Source organism: Panthera leo, chromosome B4 (assembly GCF_018350215.1).
Source record: "Panthera leo isolate Ple1 chromosome B4, P.leo_Ple1_pat1.1, whole genome shotgun sequence".
Taxonomy (NCBI): Eukaryota; Metazoa; Chordata; class Mammalia; order Carnivora; family Felidae; genus Panthera; species Panthera leo.
Genome location: NC_056685.1, coordinates 72863930 through 72880165, shown reverse-complemented (window position 1 = coordinate 72880165; position 16236 = coordinate 72863930). Strand labels below are relative to the sequence as shown.

The following is a 16236-nucleotide window of genomic DNA, read 5'->3' as shown; positions in this document are numbered from 1 at the left end:
CTTTCCCCCTTTTTCATTCTGTTCTAACTACACTTGTCTGCTTGTTTTTCCTTGAACATATCAGACGTGCCCCCCCTCCCCCTGCCTTTAGACTTTCATATTTGCTGTTCTTTTCTGCCTAGAATGCAGGTCCTCTGGGTATTCACATAATTTTCTTTCTTGCTTCTTTCAGATTGCCAGTTAAAATGTCACATTATCAGAAAAGTTTTCCCTAAATACTTTGTATGAAATAACAGCTTCTCCACTCTCTCACTTATTAACCACACTAAGTGTATATTTATTTTATAATTGTATTATTTTATTTTCCTCAGCATACTAGATATTTTAGTTTATTGTTTCTCTCCTACTTGAATGTAAAGGCAGGAATTTCTGTCTTGTTCAGTGCTATACTTAGAACACTGACTAGAGTATACCTATGGCACTCAGTAAATCTTTGAATTAAAAAAAAAAAAAAGCCCACAAGAAAGTCTTTGGACGTCTTTCTACCTCCCTTCAGAATAGCCCATTCCATTTGAAGGTAACTGCTGACCTTCTCCTTAAGCTTTCTGTTCTTCCAGGCTGACCATTCTACTACTTTACATTTTTTGTGTATGACATAGTTTCCAAGGCTGTTAACCAGTTTAGTCCTCTTTCCTGGACATTCATCATTTTGTTGTTTCTAAACAACAGTATCAGAACTAAAACAAACGTTGCAAATGTACGCTGAGGGGGAAGTTTTCTCTTGTTTTTGACTTTCTGCCTTTATTAAGGCAGACTGTTATTAAATTTAAATTTTTTTTTAATGTTTATTTATTTTTGAGAGAGACAGAATGCAAGTGGGTTAGGGGCAGAGAGAGAGGGAGACACAGAATCCGAATCAGGCTCCCAGACTCCGAGCTGTCAGCACAGAACCCAACGAGGGGCTTGAACTCACGAGCAGTGAGATCATGACCTGAGCCGAGGTCAGATGCTCAACCGACTGAGCCACCCAGGCGCCCCTAAATTAACTTTTTAAAGTAATTCTAATCCTCACCGATTCTGGCTTTTTCATTCTACTAAAACCTCTAAATCATTCTTCTATGTTCTTATCTTCTGCTTTATAGTTGGTTTTTGAACCAAAGTATGGGTCTTTGCTTTTCTGCTTATTTAGCCTAGAAGAGAATTTTCCTGGGCAATACATACGTAATACAAAAATTACTTCATATAAATATGGGAGAATCATAACTGGTGAGATTGGGGATTTCTTGTGCCTAGATATTCCAAAGTGTATTTGAACAGCTCATTGTAATAATCATGTGTCTCGCATCAATTCAAGAAAAAGTTCTGAGTTGACTTAAAAAATAATTTAACCTCATAAACTTGTTCCCCTTGACTAACAAATTAATTTCCTTCCCCATGTTTCTCATTTTGCCTCTTGTAATCACCATTTTTCTTAGTCTCTAGGCCAGCATAATCTTTGACTCCTTCCCTGTATTTATTTAGTCACCATATCTCAGATTCTTCAGTTTGCTAATTCTTTGCTTTTCCATTCACTTCACAGCCAGTTACTCTAGCTATGCAAATCTCTCTGGTTCTAATCTCTCCCTGCTCTAATCCATTTCTATGCTTTGCTGGCAGATCATTCTTATAAAATATTTATTTATTTACATCACTTTTATCATTTTCAGTCTTCTTCAGAGGAATCTATTAAGGCTGGATCTAAACTTTTCAGTCATTGGAGATCATCTGTCCCTACTTGATTTACATTGTTCTGCTTATCGCTTTACTTACCCATTACTGTAGTCTTTCAGATGAACTTCTTGGCATATATTGCTCCTTAGTACACATACAGTCTCTCTCTCATACTTTTATGCACTTACTCTTCTTGTTCTTGTCAGATTGGCCTAGTTAAATGCTATTTTATTCCTTTATACTATGTTGTACCTTAAATGCCTTAAGCTCCTCAACACACATAACCTATATTACCTTCAGTGAAAACTCCAGTTCAAATCGATCTCTTTTCCCTAAGCTCCAATTATATTTATGCCTGTACCACAAAATTTATCATTTAGTCTTTGTTGCTTAATACTTGTATAAGGTTTTTACTTGAAAGACTGTGCTTGATGGCAAAGAATATAAAAGAGTACTGGATTATCCATAAAATTTATTGCCTTGGCTTGTACTGTATTCTTTTATGTGTAAAGTAATTTCTTACAGTTCTGGGTTTTTGTTTCTGTTTTTCGTTGATATTTGGAGAAGGCAAACATAAAAATTCTCTATTTTTAATTCATCCTATAGGATACCCTTTTTCAAGGAGAAATGAAGAAGAAAACTGTATATACCCTAAATGTGGGAGATCAGGAGTATGAAGACATGGAAGGTAACCTTTTGTTTTTTATAAAGCTTGTGTGTGGAAAGTAAAACTTAGGTTCTAACCTGTTCATTTGTATGCATTTCAAAATATACAAGGAATTTTTTGTTTTCACTTATTTTTATTGTTCTTAAATTCTGAAATAATCTTCCTGAATAAGAAGTGCACACATTTTTTACTCCTCTTCCCATGTCTTATTTTTGATTGGCCAAGGTGTTTGGTTTGTTTCAGCCCTTTCTTTTTCCTCTTAAATTTTTATTCCCTACTGGTCTTACAATATACCTTTTTTGGTTTTTGATGTTGAAATCTTCTTTGTTGGTTTTTAAAATAGCATTGATCTTTTCCTCTGCTTCTAAAATTAATATTTGAATATTAACTGTTAATAGGAGAAGAATTAGAACACTTTAACTCTGATCTTTCTACTCTTGATTTATAGGTTATAGTCATCCATTATTGATTTTTTCAAGCACCACAAATTAGTTGATATTTTAATATAGATAGTGTTTGGGGGAATTTCTTCTTCCATGTCTTTTTTTCTTCCTGAGAAAGACTTTTAAGTTCTTTTAGTGAAAGTATGTTGGTGGTAAACTTTAAACTTTTTGTATTTATTTTATTTTTTTCAAAACTGTTCAAAGATAGATGTATAATTCTGGATTGATTTGTTTCTCTTAGCACTTCGAAGATATTATTTAACCATTTTCTGGTTTTCTTTTCTTGCTATCAAGAAATCTCTTTTCAGGCAGACAGCTTCTCCTCTGCTGTCCGGTCTGCTGCTCCCTTGGGGTGTATTCAGTAAACCTCTATCTCCTTTGTTCTGCCCTCAGCTGAATCCTTTCACTGCCTTTGCCACTGGCTTCTACCCAGTCATTGCCCCAAATTTGAGGGCTCCCATCTGATTGGACAGACACCTCGTTTAGACACCACAGGAACCCTAAAGACATGACGAAAGAAGCTGGCAGCACACAATTCCTTTTAAAGCTGGCTAGATCCTGTATTTCCCTATAAAACCCCCCAGTCTCTTCCTCAGGGCAGCCTTGAAGGTTTTTTGAAGTCTTAGACTGCTGCAGCCTCCTTTGCCTGCCAAAGTAATAAACTATTTTCCTTCTTTATAAAAAAAAGAAAAGAGAAATCTCTTTTCAGCCTAATTGTCAGTCCCTTATAGATGATCTGTCCATTCCCTCATTTGGCTTTTTAAAGTTTATTTATTTTGAGACTGAGCATGCACATGTGCCCAGAGGAGGGGCAAGAAAGCTGGAGAGAATCCCAAGCAGGCGCACTTGGGGCTCAGTCTCATGAACTGTGAGATTATGACCTGAGCTGAAATCAAGAGTTGGATGCACCTGTGGACCCCACATTTTACTTCTTAGATCTTTTTTTTTAAATTTTATTATTTATTTTTTTAAATTTACATCCAAATTAGTTAGCATATAGTGAACAATGATTTCAAGAGTAGATTCCTTAGTGCACCTTACCGATTTAGCCCATCCTCCCTCCCACAACCCCTTTCTTCTTAGATCTTTTTATCTTTGATGTTGTACTGATTTGCTACATTTTTTCTGGCATGGATTATTTTTATTTTTCTTGTAGCATACCTATATGTCCTTCATCTTTTAGATCTTTTTTGTTTACTTTCTCCTTTCTCAGCCATTACTGCTTTAACTATGCATATTCTTTATTGTCTTCTGGGCTTCAATTAGTGTGTTAGACTTTGTTCTGACCTCATTTCACACTCTCCTTTCTCCTTTTATGTCTCTTACTTTTCTCAAATTTCTTCCAGTTCACAAATATTCTTTCCTTCTGGGTCTACCATGGTGTTTAATTATTCTGTGTGGTATTTGAAAATTCTTATATTTGAAGCCAATGGGTATCTAAGTACATTTATAGTTAATAAGTATAATATATAAAATATTAATATAAAAAATAAATCTAAGTAAATTCTTATTTCTGCTGATTCTTACTCAAGGCAACTTATTTTGTTAGGTTTGGTATTGTTTGATTATGAACTCACATTTGATAAATTTTATCTCTAGAATTCTGAGGGCCTAATAAGGAATGTTTTTCTTCAGAGGATTTGTATTTGCTTTTCCCTGAAGCCATGTTTTACTTTAGTCCCGTTGGGGATCTTAACTTAATATTAAAGTTTCTTAGGATCAGTTCCCCTATCTGGGTTGGTTGTAAGGGTTAGTCTGTAGATATGAACACTAATATGGACACTTGCTCCCAGGATAATCCCCATTTTTCCATTTGCTTTGTGTACATTGTTTGCATTTAGCTGACCATTTCTTTATTTTTGTTTCATTTTATGTTGAACCTTGGAGTTTCCTTTAGTTTTGAGCCAACAATGGATACTCTTGTAGGTTTAATTGCTGGTGGGCATTTAGATTAGTACAAACTGTAAGGGATGTAATTTGACAGTATCTATTCAAATTACAAATGTACATACATGTTGATGTAGCAATTTATTTTTTAGAAATTTATCTTGTAGATATGCTGTTAAAAATGTGAAATGACAGTTTTTCATCACAGCATTGTTTATAATAGCCAAAGGTGGAAAACAAAGAGAATGTCCATCAATAATAGGTTAAAACAGAAAAATGCAGACTAGTGTGTATAGTGGTCTAGTATTTGTATGAAGAAGGAACTTTAAAAGGGCATGTTTTAAGAGTTGCTTGTCTATGCATTAAAAAAGAAAAAGGTCTTTGGAAGAACATGGAAGAACTTAATAGTTGTTACTTGTTGCATTCAGTGGGACTGGATGCATGGAGTAGAGCTTTAAAAGGGCATGTTTTAAGAGTTGCTTGTCTATGCATTAAAAAAAAAGGTCTTTGGAAGAACAGGGAAGAATTTAATAGTTGTTACTTGTTGCATTCAGTGGGACTAGACGGATGGAGTAGATTTGAATGGGAGATTTGTCACTGTAACACATTTTTGCTTGAAGGTTTTTGAACCATGTTACTATTACTTATTTTAAAATTAATGAAAAATTCTTTTTACTCCCCTATTAAAAAAGCATAAATAAGTAAATGTTGAAGGTATTATGCTCAAGGAGTATGTTTATCTAATTACTTTGTAGTAGGAGGGCCCCTTAGAATATCTAGTTCTGGTTACTGCCACAAACATATGTCATTTGGTCTGGAGAACTTGAAAGCATATGTGACTGCTTTACTTTATAGGTGAAGAAAACAAAGAGAATACTGCTACCACTGGTCTGTTGTACAGTGAAGCTGACAGATGTCCTATATGTCTTAATTGCCTATTAGAGAAAGAAGTTGGTTTTCCAGAAAGCTGTAATCATGTCTTTTGCATGACCTGTATTCTTAAATGGGCAGAGGTGAGTATGGCAGTAAATTAAATATTACTGTATTTTAGTTCCCTAACATGGTATCATTCCACCTAGAGTTGGTAATGCCTTTTATAAATTATTTCATAGTAATGTATTTTCCCCTTACTGTGGACAAATTTCCTTGTATTATTCAAATTCTGTTAGTATATTTTCTTCTAGTTTCTTTTTTACACATATTTTTTGTTCTTTATAATTAGATTTTAAGTGCATATCTTTAAAAAAATCTTATGGGAATAATAGATTAAATTTTTTCTCTTTGGTAGAAATGCAGTAATTCATACATGGTGTATTTTACCCTCTTGGGATAATACTGCTTATTACTAATATTACCTTCTACCTGTTTTATGCTTTATATTTTTCAGAGAATTTTGTTGTTGTTTATTTAATTTAGGTAGAGAAAGGGTGGAGGGAAGAGAAGGAGAGAGAATCCCAAGCAGGCTCTGTGCTCTTAGTGCAAAGCCTGATGCAGCTCTCGAACTCACGAATTGTGAGATCATGACCTGAACCGAAACCAAGAGTTGGACGCTTAACCAACTGAGTTATCTAGGGGCTCCTTTGAGAGAATTTTTGAATAGATTATTTGATTTCTTCTTATATCAGCTTTGTGGAATAAGAGCAGATGAAGCAGTGTCCTTAGATTTCACAGATGAGGAACTTGAATTTTGTGTTCCTAGAACTTGACCAGGATTTCATAGCTTAAAGAGGCAGAGGTGAATTTAGAACTGTATTTTCTGATACCATTTTTAATATATTGTGAACTAATTTCAGAGTCTGAGTTAGAGACATTACTGAGATTCTTCATAGATAGATAGTAAGTGATTAAGAAACAATACATTTTAGGTTTACAGGGTATTATGTTGACTTAGTTCAGGCCAAGTAGATTATGGTACTGGTACCTTGAAGATGCATTATAAACCCCATTGTTATGAATTGTGAAGTAAAAATTTATTGTCATAGGAATCATGCTATATTTTTGAGTTAGTAGTTTTTCAGTGTGTAAAAATGAGATAAGGAGATGAATCTCAAAAATATTTTTAGCAGTAGTTGCATTCAAATTGTTTGATGTCCCTATAAGCACATTGGAATTAATTGCTTATTACATAGTTGGGGTTTTCAGAGTTCTGTGTTTTACTTACATTTTCATTAATAGTGTAGAAAGGAGAAGGTAACTGTATACTGACTCTGTGACCTAGTTCTGGAAGGAGGAAAAAAGATTTGTTATACCAGTTGAATTCATAGTATACTTGGAAACAGCTCTAATTAGGTTAAAGCCTAAACTGTTCTTGGCAAGAAGGGACTAAGGAGAGGTACAAATGTATTTTGGGAAAAATATATTGAGTTTAATTTAATTATTTAATATAATAATAAATCTCCATGTATTTGTAAGGGGCATTGACTAATGAAATAGGAATGCATATTTTTCTCTGCCACCAAATTAAAGATTTAATGTACCTTGGTTTGCTTTGTGATTAAGTATTTTAAAACTAGACATTTTGCTTCCAGTAGAGAAGCAACATTATGAGATGGGTAGAAGGTTTCAATTCAGTGCTTTTATAAGATTGTATTTAGTGATCACATAATTGTAAGGTTCAGCAGCATAGTCTGAGTATGTGCTTTTCTCTGTGAAATTAGAATGTATCAAATAGACCTGATTCTTTATCCTTATACTCTACATGCATCTTTAACACAGTCATGGTGTTTATCATGGTGTACACGCTCCAGTTTTCTTTAGGGTATATATCTAGAAGTGGAACTACTAGTAGGTTGTGGACTGTACATATATTCAACTCCACTAGACAGTCCTAAACTTATCTATGTTTTTAACTCTTGTTGAATGTTTTTAAGTTGAAAATACTTGATAACGTAGTGTTGCAATCAACACTTTTCTTACATGTAATATTTTCTTTCTTTTGTGTTACTGCTTTGGATAGAAACATTTTGCTGAAGCCAAATTGCATCCATTTCTTTCTTTCTTCCTTTCTTTCTTTCTTTCTTTCTTTCTTTCTTTCTTTCTTTCTTTCTTTCATGTTTGTTTATTTGTGAGAGACAAAGTGTGAGTGGGGGAGGGGCAGAGAGAGAGGGAGACACAGAATCCAAAGCAGGCTCCAGGCTCTGAGCTGTCTGCCAGAGCCTGACACAGGGCTTGAACTCACAGTGAGATCATGACCTGACCCGAAGTCAGACGTTCATCAGACTGAGCCACCCAGGTGCCTGGAAATTGCTTTTATTTTACTTTTTTGAAAGTTTATTATTTTGAGAGAAAGAGCATGTGCATGGGGGAGAGGCAGAGAGAGAGGGAGAGGAATCCAAAGCAGACTCCAGGCTCAGCGTGGAGCCCAATGTGGGGCTCGAAACCAGCACCATGAGATCATGACCTGAGCTGAAATCAAGAGTTGGTTGCTTAACTGACTGAGCCACTCAGGTGCCCCAAAGCCAATTTGCTTTTAGAAGAAAGTAGGGGGAGGAGTGCCTGGGTGGTTCAGTCAGGTAGGCATATCCGACTCTTGGTTTCAGCTCAGGTCATAATCTTGAGGTTCCTGGGTTGAAGCCCTGAGTCAGGCTCTGTGTTGACAGCGAGGAGCCTGCTTGAATTCTCTCTCTCTCTCTCTCTCTCTCTCTCTCTCTCACTCTCTCTCTCTCTGCCCCTAGCCTGTTCAAATGCTCACTCTCTCTCTCTCTCTCTCTCTCTCTCTCTCTCAAAATAAATAAAAAAAAAAAAAGTAGGGAGAGGCGGCAGGGTAGTTGTGGTATTGTTTAAACAAAAGTGATTTACCTTGGAAGCAGAGAATAACCAGAGAATGTTCTGAATTATTTCATTGTCCCTAATTGGGATAGCAGCCATCATTAAATTGAGCAGTAACAAGAGCACAATCCAATAAATTATTCATTATAAATAATAAATGAATATTGGTTAACAAAATCACTTAGGCTTTGAATTAAATTTTCTGTTTGAATCTTTTACTGGTATGATAAAAATTGGATGTGTTTTGAAGTATATATGTACTTTGACAAATAGAATCAGTTCTCAGATTCACTGGTGTTTTGTTTTGTTTTTTTTCATGGCCATTATTTGTTAAGCTCTCTCCTCTCGTTTTCCTTAGCTGCCTTCTGTTTTTAAGGAGATGCATGCAGTTTACTTTGGACTTCATAATTAGGATATGTATATCTGTATTCAGATTCTTGTAACCAGCCAGGCCCTATACAAAGGCTTTTTAAAATACTTCATTAAATTACCATGTCAGTGTTTATTTGATATTCAAGGGAAGGATTCTGAACTCTAATTTTTTGCTAAATACTTCAAGGGATAGCCAGAAATGAAAATAATTTTTAAAAATTGATCCGTTGTTTAAATTTTACCGATGTTCCTTTTTAGTAATAAGGTAGAAATCAAAGTGAGTTTTACAGTTAAAAATCTACATAATAAGAAAATGGTACAAAATGTATTTAGAATCATCTTCCTAGCTTATGTGTCTTTTAGAAATTGAGCTGAGCTAGCTGAAATTTGTACTTCAGGTTCATTGAGATATGATTCAGAATGGATATCAAGAACCAAAAAGAGGGACTCATTTATTTACTTTTCACCTTAATATTTTAGGCATTGAAGAAATTCTCCTCTGTAATTAACTGAAGGTAGTGTAGTGTATTTATTTTAGACACCCTCCTGAAATTTTTCATGCTCCTAAAATACCCTATATCCAAAGTCAAATGTAGCTTTAATCTTTTCATGCTCTAAAATTTTGGCTCTGTGGTTATTTAATACAAAAGCCACGTAAGGACTTTAAAGTGATCAAGTAACTGAGCTTAGTCTGTAGGTATTTTACATAGTTCACCTTACTCAGGGCAGAAAGATTGAAGATAATGGAACCTGTGGTGGCCTTCATGGCCCATAACGTAGTTTCCTGCCCTTGGGGACACTAGAATAAGTTGAAATTAAGCATGTCCACTATGACCATGTTTAATTTCAAGGAACTCTATTGGTTTGTAAAATAATAATGATAATGATGTAGAAATAGAATATTGAACTAAACAGTAATTGACACTTGAGGGAAGTTGAAATTTTTATTAGTTTAAAGCATTAGTATTAGAGCTGAGAAATCTGAAACTAAACAAGACCTTTGAAGTGATAAAATATGTATAGAGCAATACATTAAAGTTAAGCAGCCACTCAAAAAGTTATTTTATCTAAATTATCTACCTATATTTTACTTATATTATATATATCTTACCTGTGTTATACCAGTACAGTCTAAGCATATTGACAGTTTTTACTTTGTGCATAAGTTTAACCTTGATCCTCTGAGTTTGCACATTTTAAAGTAGATAATTAGAAAGGTGAAGGCTAGAGAAGAAGTCTACACATGACTGTAGTAGTGACAGCTGATCATAACTGTGATTTTCTATAGACAGTAAGATACCTTTTCCACACACACACTGGTTGAGAAAATAGGATTTATTATTTGGCGGATTGCCGAGAAGTTAAAATTTTTGGCCCTAAAACAGTTAAAGTTTAAGGCCTTGGAAGCATTTCATGTTTGAAGTATTTAAGAGTTTTTATTATCCTGTTCAAAGGGACACACAATATATGTGATTAGGAGGTTCTGATTACCCACTGGGTTTTTTTTTTTTTTTATCTGTAAAGTAATATAAAATATTTCCCTTACCTTGTAAATATTTTTTTAATGTGATTAACTTTCCTGCTATAAGCAAATTATCCTTGTTCAACTTATTTATCCCAGTCCTGCATTTCATATCAAATGCTGACAGCTTCAGTTTGAGAAAGTAAGGTTAATGAAACCAAAATTGGACAACTGGCAAAGGTATGTTTTCTTTTGTGAGGCTAGAAATGAAGAGAGTCTTACTGCGATGAGTACAGTTCTTGAAGAAGTCAGACGACAGTATTCAATGAAGTCGGGTGAGGAGTATATTTTTGAATTAATAATACATAACAAAAAATCAGAATATGAACAGTTAGTTGACTTATATCCTGACTACTGATGTGTTTTATATACAGATGTTCTTTTATGCAGTGAGGAGAAATTTACACATTGTGGTAATTAGAATACTTTTAAATAACATAATCAGCAAAGCTTTAATTGTCTGGATTTCTTCAGTTTCTCCTGGAATTTTAATTTTTCTCTATTCCTAAACCTATGTTATGTAGTTCTCTGTGAACAAGAATTTAAACATCTGTGGAAGAATACTGTTAGTCCTTATCTTTTAAAATTTGTAAAGCATTGTCAAATACATCATTTCATTCAATTATTACAACTCGTGCAATTGGTGATTCAGGACTGTCTACCTTCATACTTAAAGTGGATAAGAGAGGTTGCTAGTTCTGAGCCCTCCAGAACTTGGATTTGTGACTAATTATTCCAAATCCCCTATGGTTTTCACCTTGTGGATTAATCCTTTGGTAAAAACCTTTGGTAGAGCAAAGACTATTTTTTACATTTGAACACATTTTTTAATGTGAACACTCATTATCTAAAGTGAACACTCATTATCTAAAGCATAAATGTAATACATTTTCATTTAATACTGTTTTTACCAGTTGGGTAAATTAATGTGTATTTTTGTATAGCCTAGCTTTAAATGTTAGAATTTGAAAATGATTTATACGGGTAGTTTATGGAATTTTCTATTTTATTTTTCTAGAAAAAGAAAGTATTAACTATTACATGTAAAAAGAAGTTAGAATTAAAAGTTATTCTTACCCAACTGCTGTGTCTTATGAAGGGGTTCCTTTTGAGTAGTTAGATAAAATGCTTTCTTGGTGTTAATTTTTGTCACTGACAGTCATTTGTCCTTTAGGAATACATTCTGAGAGTTGTTAAAAAAAACCCTACAGTTTTACTAATTATGGATTGACAAGGATGTATTGAAAGAAGTGGTTAATTGTGATAGGGAACATGTAGTCTGACTACAGGTGAGCACTTTCTTTGGAGGTCCAGGCTAGGTATATTGGCACCATCAACAAGAAAAATAAGTTCTTGTAAACAGATTTAAAATAAGCCTCTAATATTATGCATTCCTAAATCATCTTTATTTGCTTTTGAACTGTAGTTTTATATAACATGCTCTATTTGTTAGAAGGAAAGATAGATTTTCTAGAGATTCCCATGAACAGACAAACCTACTTAATAAGCATAGGTACTGAGATTTAGTCCTTAAGCACTTATCTTTAACACTTGCTTCTCTCTCTCTAGGAGGGGCTATCTGTAGGCAGCCTTTGTGATTGAGGATAGAGCAGCAACAGGAAGCAAGAAATATTAGAAATCAAGAATCCTGAATTCCAAATAAGGAAGGTTTCCTGTTCTTACATTTAAATATGGGTTTGTCTGAGCTGGGAATTTACAACGCTTCAGAATACTAGGGTATGTTTTACTGAAATCATTAGGAAGATTTTTTTTCCTAGCAAAATTGCCTACTTAACTGATACAGCCTTAGTACAGAGCATTCACAATAAAATGTATGCTCTGTTTTTTAATACATATTACGGTGTAAAGCAGTGATCATATTCTATTAATTTTGTAGCTGTATCACAAAATTGAATGGTGATTGAATTACTTTATGAAACTAAATTAGATACTTACAAAGTATTGAAATGAAAGTCATATTGGTTGAAATAGGTGATTAATTGAAGACTAATTTTGATTGTATATGAGGAATAAAAATGGCGAACAATCATGGGGTTTTTATTTTGGTTGTATATAAGGAAAACAAAATTTGGGATAATTTTCTTCAAAACTAAAATCACATTTTTTAAGCACAATTAAGTATATTCAAAATTTTCTACTTTAGTTTAAATGTGTATTTTCAAAAACCTACAACTTAAAAACAAAATTAGTTATGTTAGTAACAAACTATGAAAGCTAAGTAAAATATCTGACATTTTCTGAATTGGTATCTGCTGGATTATAAGCGTGAAATACCCTTGGGACTGTCTTAAAAGTAAGACGGTATAAACCATTTTCAAAAACCTGTTTGTAAATTTTATTTACAAAAATTAACAAAAATTTACAAAAATTAATGTGTAATTTTATTAATACCTGCCAATGATGGTGTCTTTGAACTTTGCCATGTTAAGGTAGCCTTGTACTTTTGTTATAGTATACATTAACAAAAAAATTAAAGATCCTCTTAATTTTTAAAAATATGTTTTGATTTCTTTTTCATTCTTCTTTAGTCTTAATTTATTGAAGTATTCAATGAAGACTTGAGGATAACTGAATTTCTTTTCTGTTTCCCCTCTGAAATGTTTTGTTAAACTCTTCTAAGGTCAGAAAGGTATACCATCATTTCTCAACAGCCATTGTAAATGTACTTTGTCTACTATAGGTAGCTTGTTTTCTGACATGTGCTTTCCTTAACTGAGGAGGATAACTTGGTTTTCAGCATTTTTTCCGATGGCTGAGCCTGAGCCAAAGATAACCTATTTACTTATTTTCTAGTAGCAACTAGATTTAGAAACTTTAAGTATATACAGATTGTGATAATATATATCAGTGGTTTTCCAACTACTTTTTTCTGTTTTCTTTCATTTTGTAATAGCAGTAGAACCCTTTCTTCAGATGAAACCTGAAACAAATCTGTGGCAGTTATGCTTAAGGAAAAAAAAGAACAAAAACAAAATCTTACTCAGAACCCCATTATTTGAAACAGATCAAAATGGAATGGCTCAGGTTGAAACTCTTAGTTTGAACACTAAAGGCAAGAGTGCCACTTACTGATGTCATCCGAGAAAATTTAATAAGAAAATAAGGTTATGCAATTTCAGAGTTTCTGAACGATTGGGTGCATCTGATATAGAGTAAATTTCTTGAACACAGTGGCTTTCTTTAGATCTTAGTGTTACAAATTGAAATAGATATAGTAAAATGAAACATTTTAATTTCCATGTATGCCATGAACTTTGCAAACCCAACAGAAAATCATTAAGAACTCCTGTCTCTCACATGCATGTATAATAATACATCATATTGTATTATCATTTTTGTTAATAAACCAATCTTTTGTTGTTGTTCAGTGAAGTTAGTTGATATTTAGAAGACTTTACCCAATGCTTAATGTATGCCATACACTTCTAAAGTAATTCCGTTGATTCCCTTAAGAACTTCAGAGATAAGTTCTGTTATCCCCATTTTCACAAATGAGGTAACCGAGATACACAGAGTCTGTGTAACTTGCTTAAGGTTATACATTAGGGCAAGATTTGAAAGTAGACAGCAATCCAGAGCTTCTGTACATCTTTCTTAATGGTTTTTTTTTTTTTTTAAATATTGAAGGAAGCAAAAAAACATGAAGGAAGCATTGTTTTATCTTTTTATGAATGTTTATCTAAATTTACCTTTGAAATAGAAATAAGTATATTCTGAAACTTTGGTTATTTATAAGAAGTATGTGAAAGGTTTTACTTTTAAATATTCTTTTTAATTATAAACATATTAATATAACTTCTAGTTTAAGAAATTTCATATAGTAAATGCTAATGTAAACATTCACATTGTCAAATTCTTTGAACTAGAATTGCTATTTGCAGTGCAGTTTTTAAAAAGATATGGACAGCTTTATATCACTACTTGTTGCAAAGCTTCTTATGGTTGTTTTCTGTAGGGAAAGTAATAGCATCCTAAATCCATAGTACTTGGAACTAAGCTGAGCTGGCTTCTACCAGTCTGAACCGATTTAATATAGTAAGGTCACATTTCCTAATTCAGATGTGGTAAAGCATTTTTTCAAGGCCTACTTACTTAACAGGAAAGAAAAATTACTTTTTAGCACAGTAGTAAAGTAACTCAATTTATATTTTGGCTGCTCTCAAAGTGATTCACAGACTTTGTGAAAATGTATTCTATGACTAGAGGCGACATTTGTCTGATCTATCTGAACTTGTATAAGCATATCTTGATATCTTCCAAGGTCCAGAAAGGCAAAAATCACATTTTTCACTAGGGAACATAAGATAATTTGTCAAAATTCCATTACTATCTTGTGGTCTTTTAGAGTATTGCTAATTACATTGTTAAAATCCTGTTTTACTTTTGTAATCGTGTGTAGTAATGTCACCTTTTGGTATTTTCATATTGTAGAGAATCTTCCCTCCTGCCCTAGTGGACAATATACTCCATTTTAAATTATTTAAATAAGATTTTTTTTATATTTAAGGTAATCTTTACACCCAGTGTGGGGCTCAAACTTATGAGCCTAAGATCAAAAGTTGCATGTTCTACTGACTGAGCCAGCCAGATGGCCCTTAAATTATTTAAATAATATAAACCTATACAAATATTTAAATAGTATTAACAGAGAAACACTTAATAGTTGATACACATTAATTTTGAAAGTACAGGAAAATACTATTTTTATCAAAATAAAGTTCATTTAGAATCAGAGTGATCAAAAGACAATTTTCCTTAATCTATAAAGAATGCCTACATTTCTATTTGAAAAAGACCAGCAACCTAAAAACAAGGTTAGGCAAAGGGCGTGAATAAACAATTTAAAGAAAAGGAATTTTGAAAAGCCCTTAAAAATAGGAAAATATGCTCAATCTTACTTATAAAAAAGGAAATGTAAATTGAAACTGTTACAGCATATCGTGCTATTAAGAATGGGGCCACGCAGAAATAGTAATATAAACCAATGTAAGGTACATAATTAAGAGAAAAACAAAATTCGGTTTAGCTGTATATTAAGAAGGTACACCATATATGTGTATATGCATTGGATATCTCCTAAAGGATAGTATAAGGAATGACTTGCTGGTGCAACTGTCTATTCAAAATAATTGATTTGGAGAGAAATTAATTAAGTCATAAAAAATTAAAATCTGTAAGGGACCTGCCCAAGGCATTCCTTCTACCTCTGACTTAGAATTGCCCAAGTACTTTCTTTAGATAGCAGAGCTGTTGATTTCAGTCTAGTTCTCCTTTCAAATTGCCAGTAGTTCTCAACTGGGCAAGCAGGTCTTTGTAGGTATTCTCTTGATAACAGAGATTTTATCTCTCTTGTTGATCTTTGTATTGCACTTAACCTAGCGTAGAGTAGGAGCACAGTAAACATTTGAATGAATTGAACAAGTTTAAGGTATTTATTACTCTGTGACATGATACAAGTGGAACGTATTTTATCTTTATCTTTGAAAGAAGAAGAGATTATTTTTCTATTTCCTTTTCTAGTGGAAAGCTTAATGTGTTATAGTTTAATGTTGATCTAAGAAATGTTTATAAAGTTATAATTTGTTAATCATTTTTCAGATACTGGCTTCATGTCCTGTTGATCGAAAACCATTTCAAGCAGTGTTTAAATTGAGTGCATTGGAAGGTTGTGTTAAGGTAAAGCTTATATTTTACTTTGCAACATGAGCCGTATAAACTTAGTTGAGATGATTTCGCTTTAATAGATTTTCAGTTTGAGTATATTTATGAATTGTTCAACTTTAGGTTTAATCTGTGATTATTATTTCTCTTCAACATGTAAAGCCTAGGCTTTACTACAAGGACAAAAATTCTGAACCTTTTTTTTCTTTGTCCTCCTTTAAGAGGTCAAATCCATGGTGGTCACC

At 33.2% G+C, this 16236-nt stretch overlaps 1 protein-coding gene across 4 annotated transcripts in view; it reads left to right on the top strand.

Moving 5' to 3' along the window:
• SCAF11 (SR-related CTD associated factor 11) overlaps nucleotides 1-16236 on the top strand; it is a 67810-nt gene that overhangs the window by 24680 nt on the left and 26894 nt on the right. For all 4 annotated transcript variants that reach the window (XM_042946311.1, XM_042946310.1, XM_042946308.1 and 1 more), the window contains 3 exons: nucleotides 2257-2338; nucleotides 5503-5660; nucleotides 15929-16006. In XM_042946311.1, coding sequence (XP_042802245.1) covers nucleotides 2278-2338; nucleotides 5503-5660; nucleotides 15929-16006 — 297 coding nt within the window. In that variant the 5' untranslated portion in view covers nucleotides 2257-2277. The remainder of the gene's footprint in view (nucleotides 1-2256; nucleotides 2339-5502; nucleotides 5661-15928; nucleotides 16007-16236) is intronic.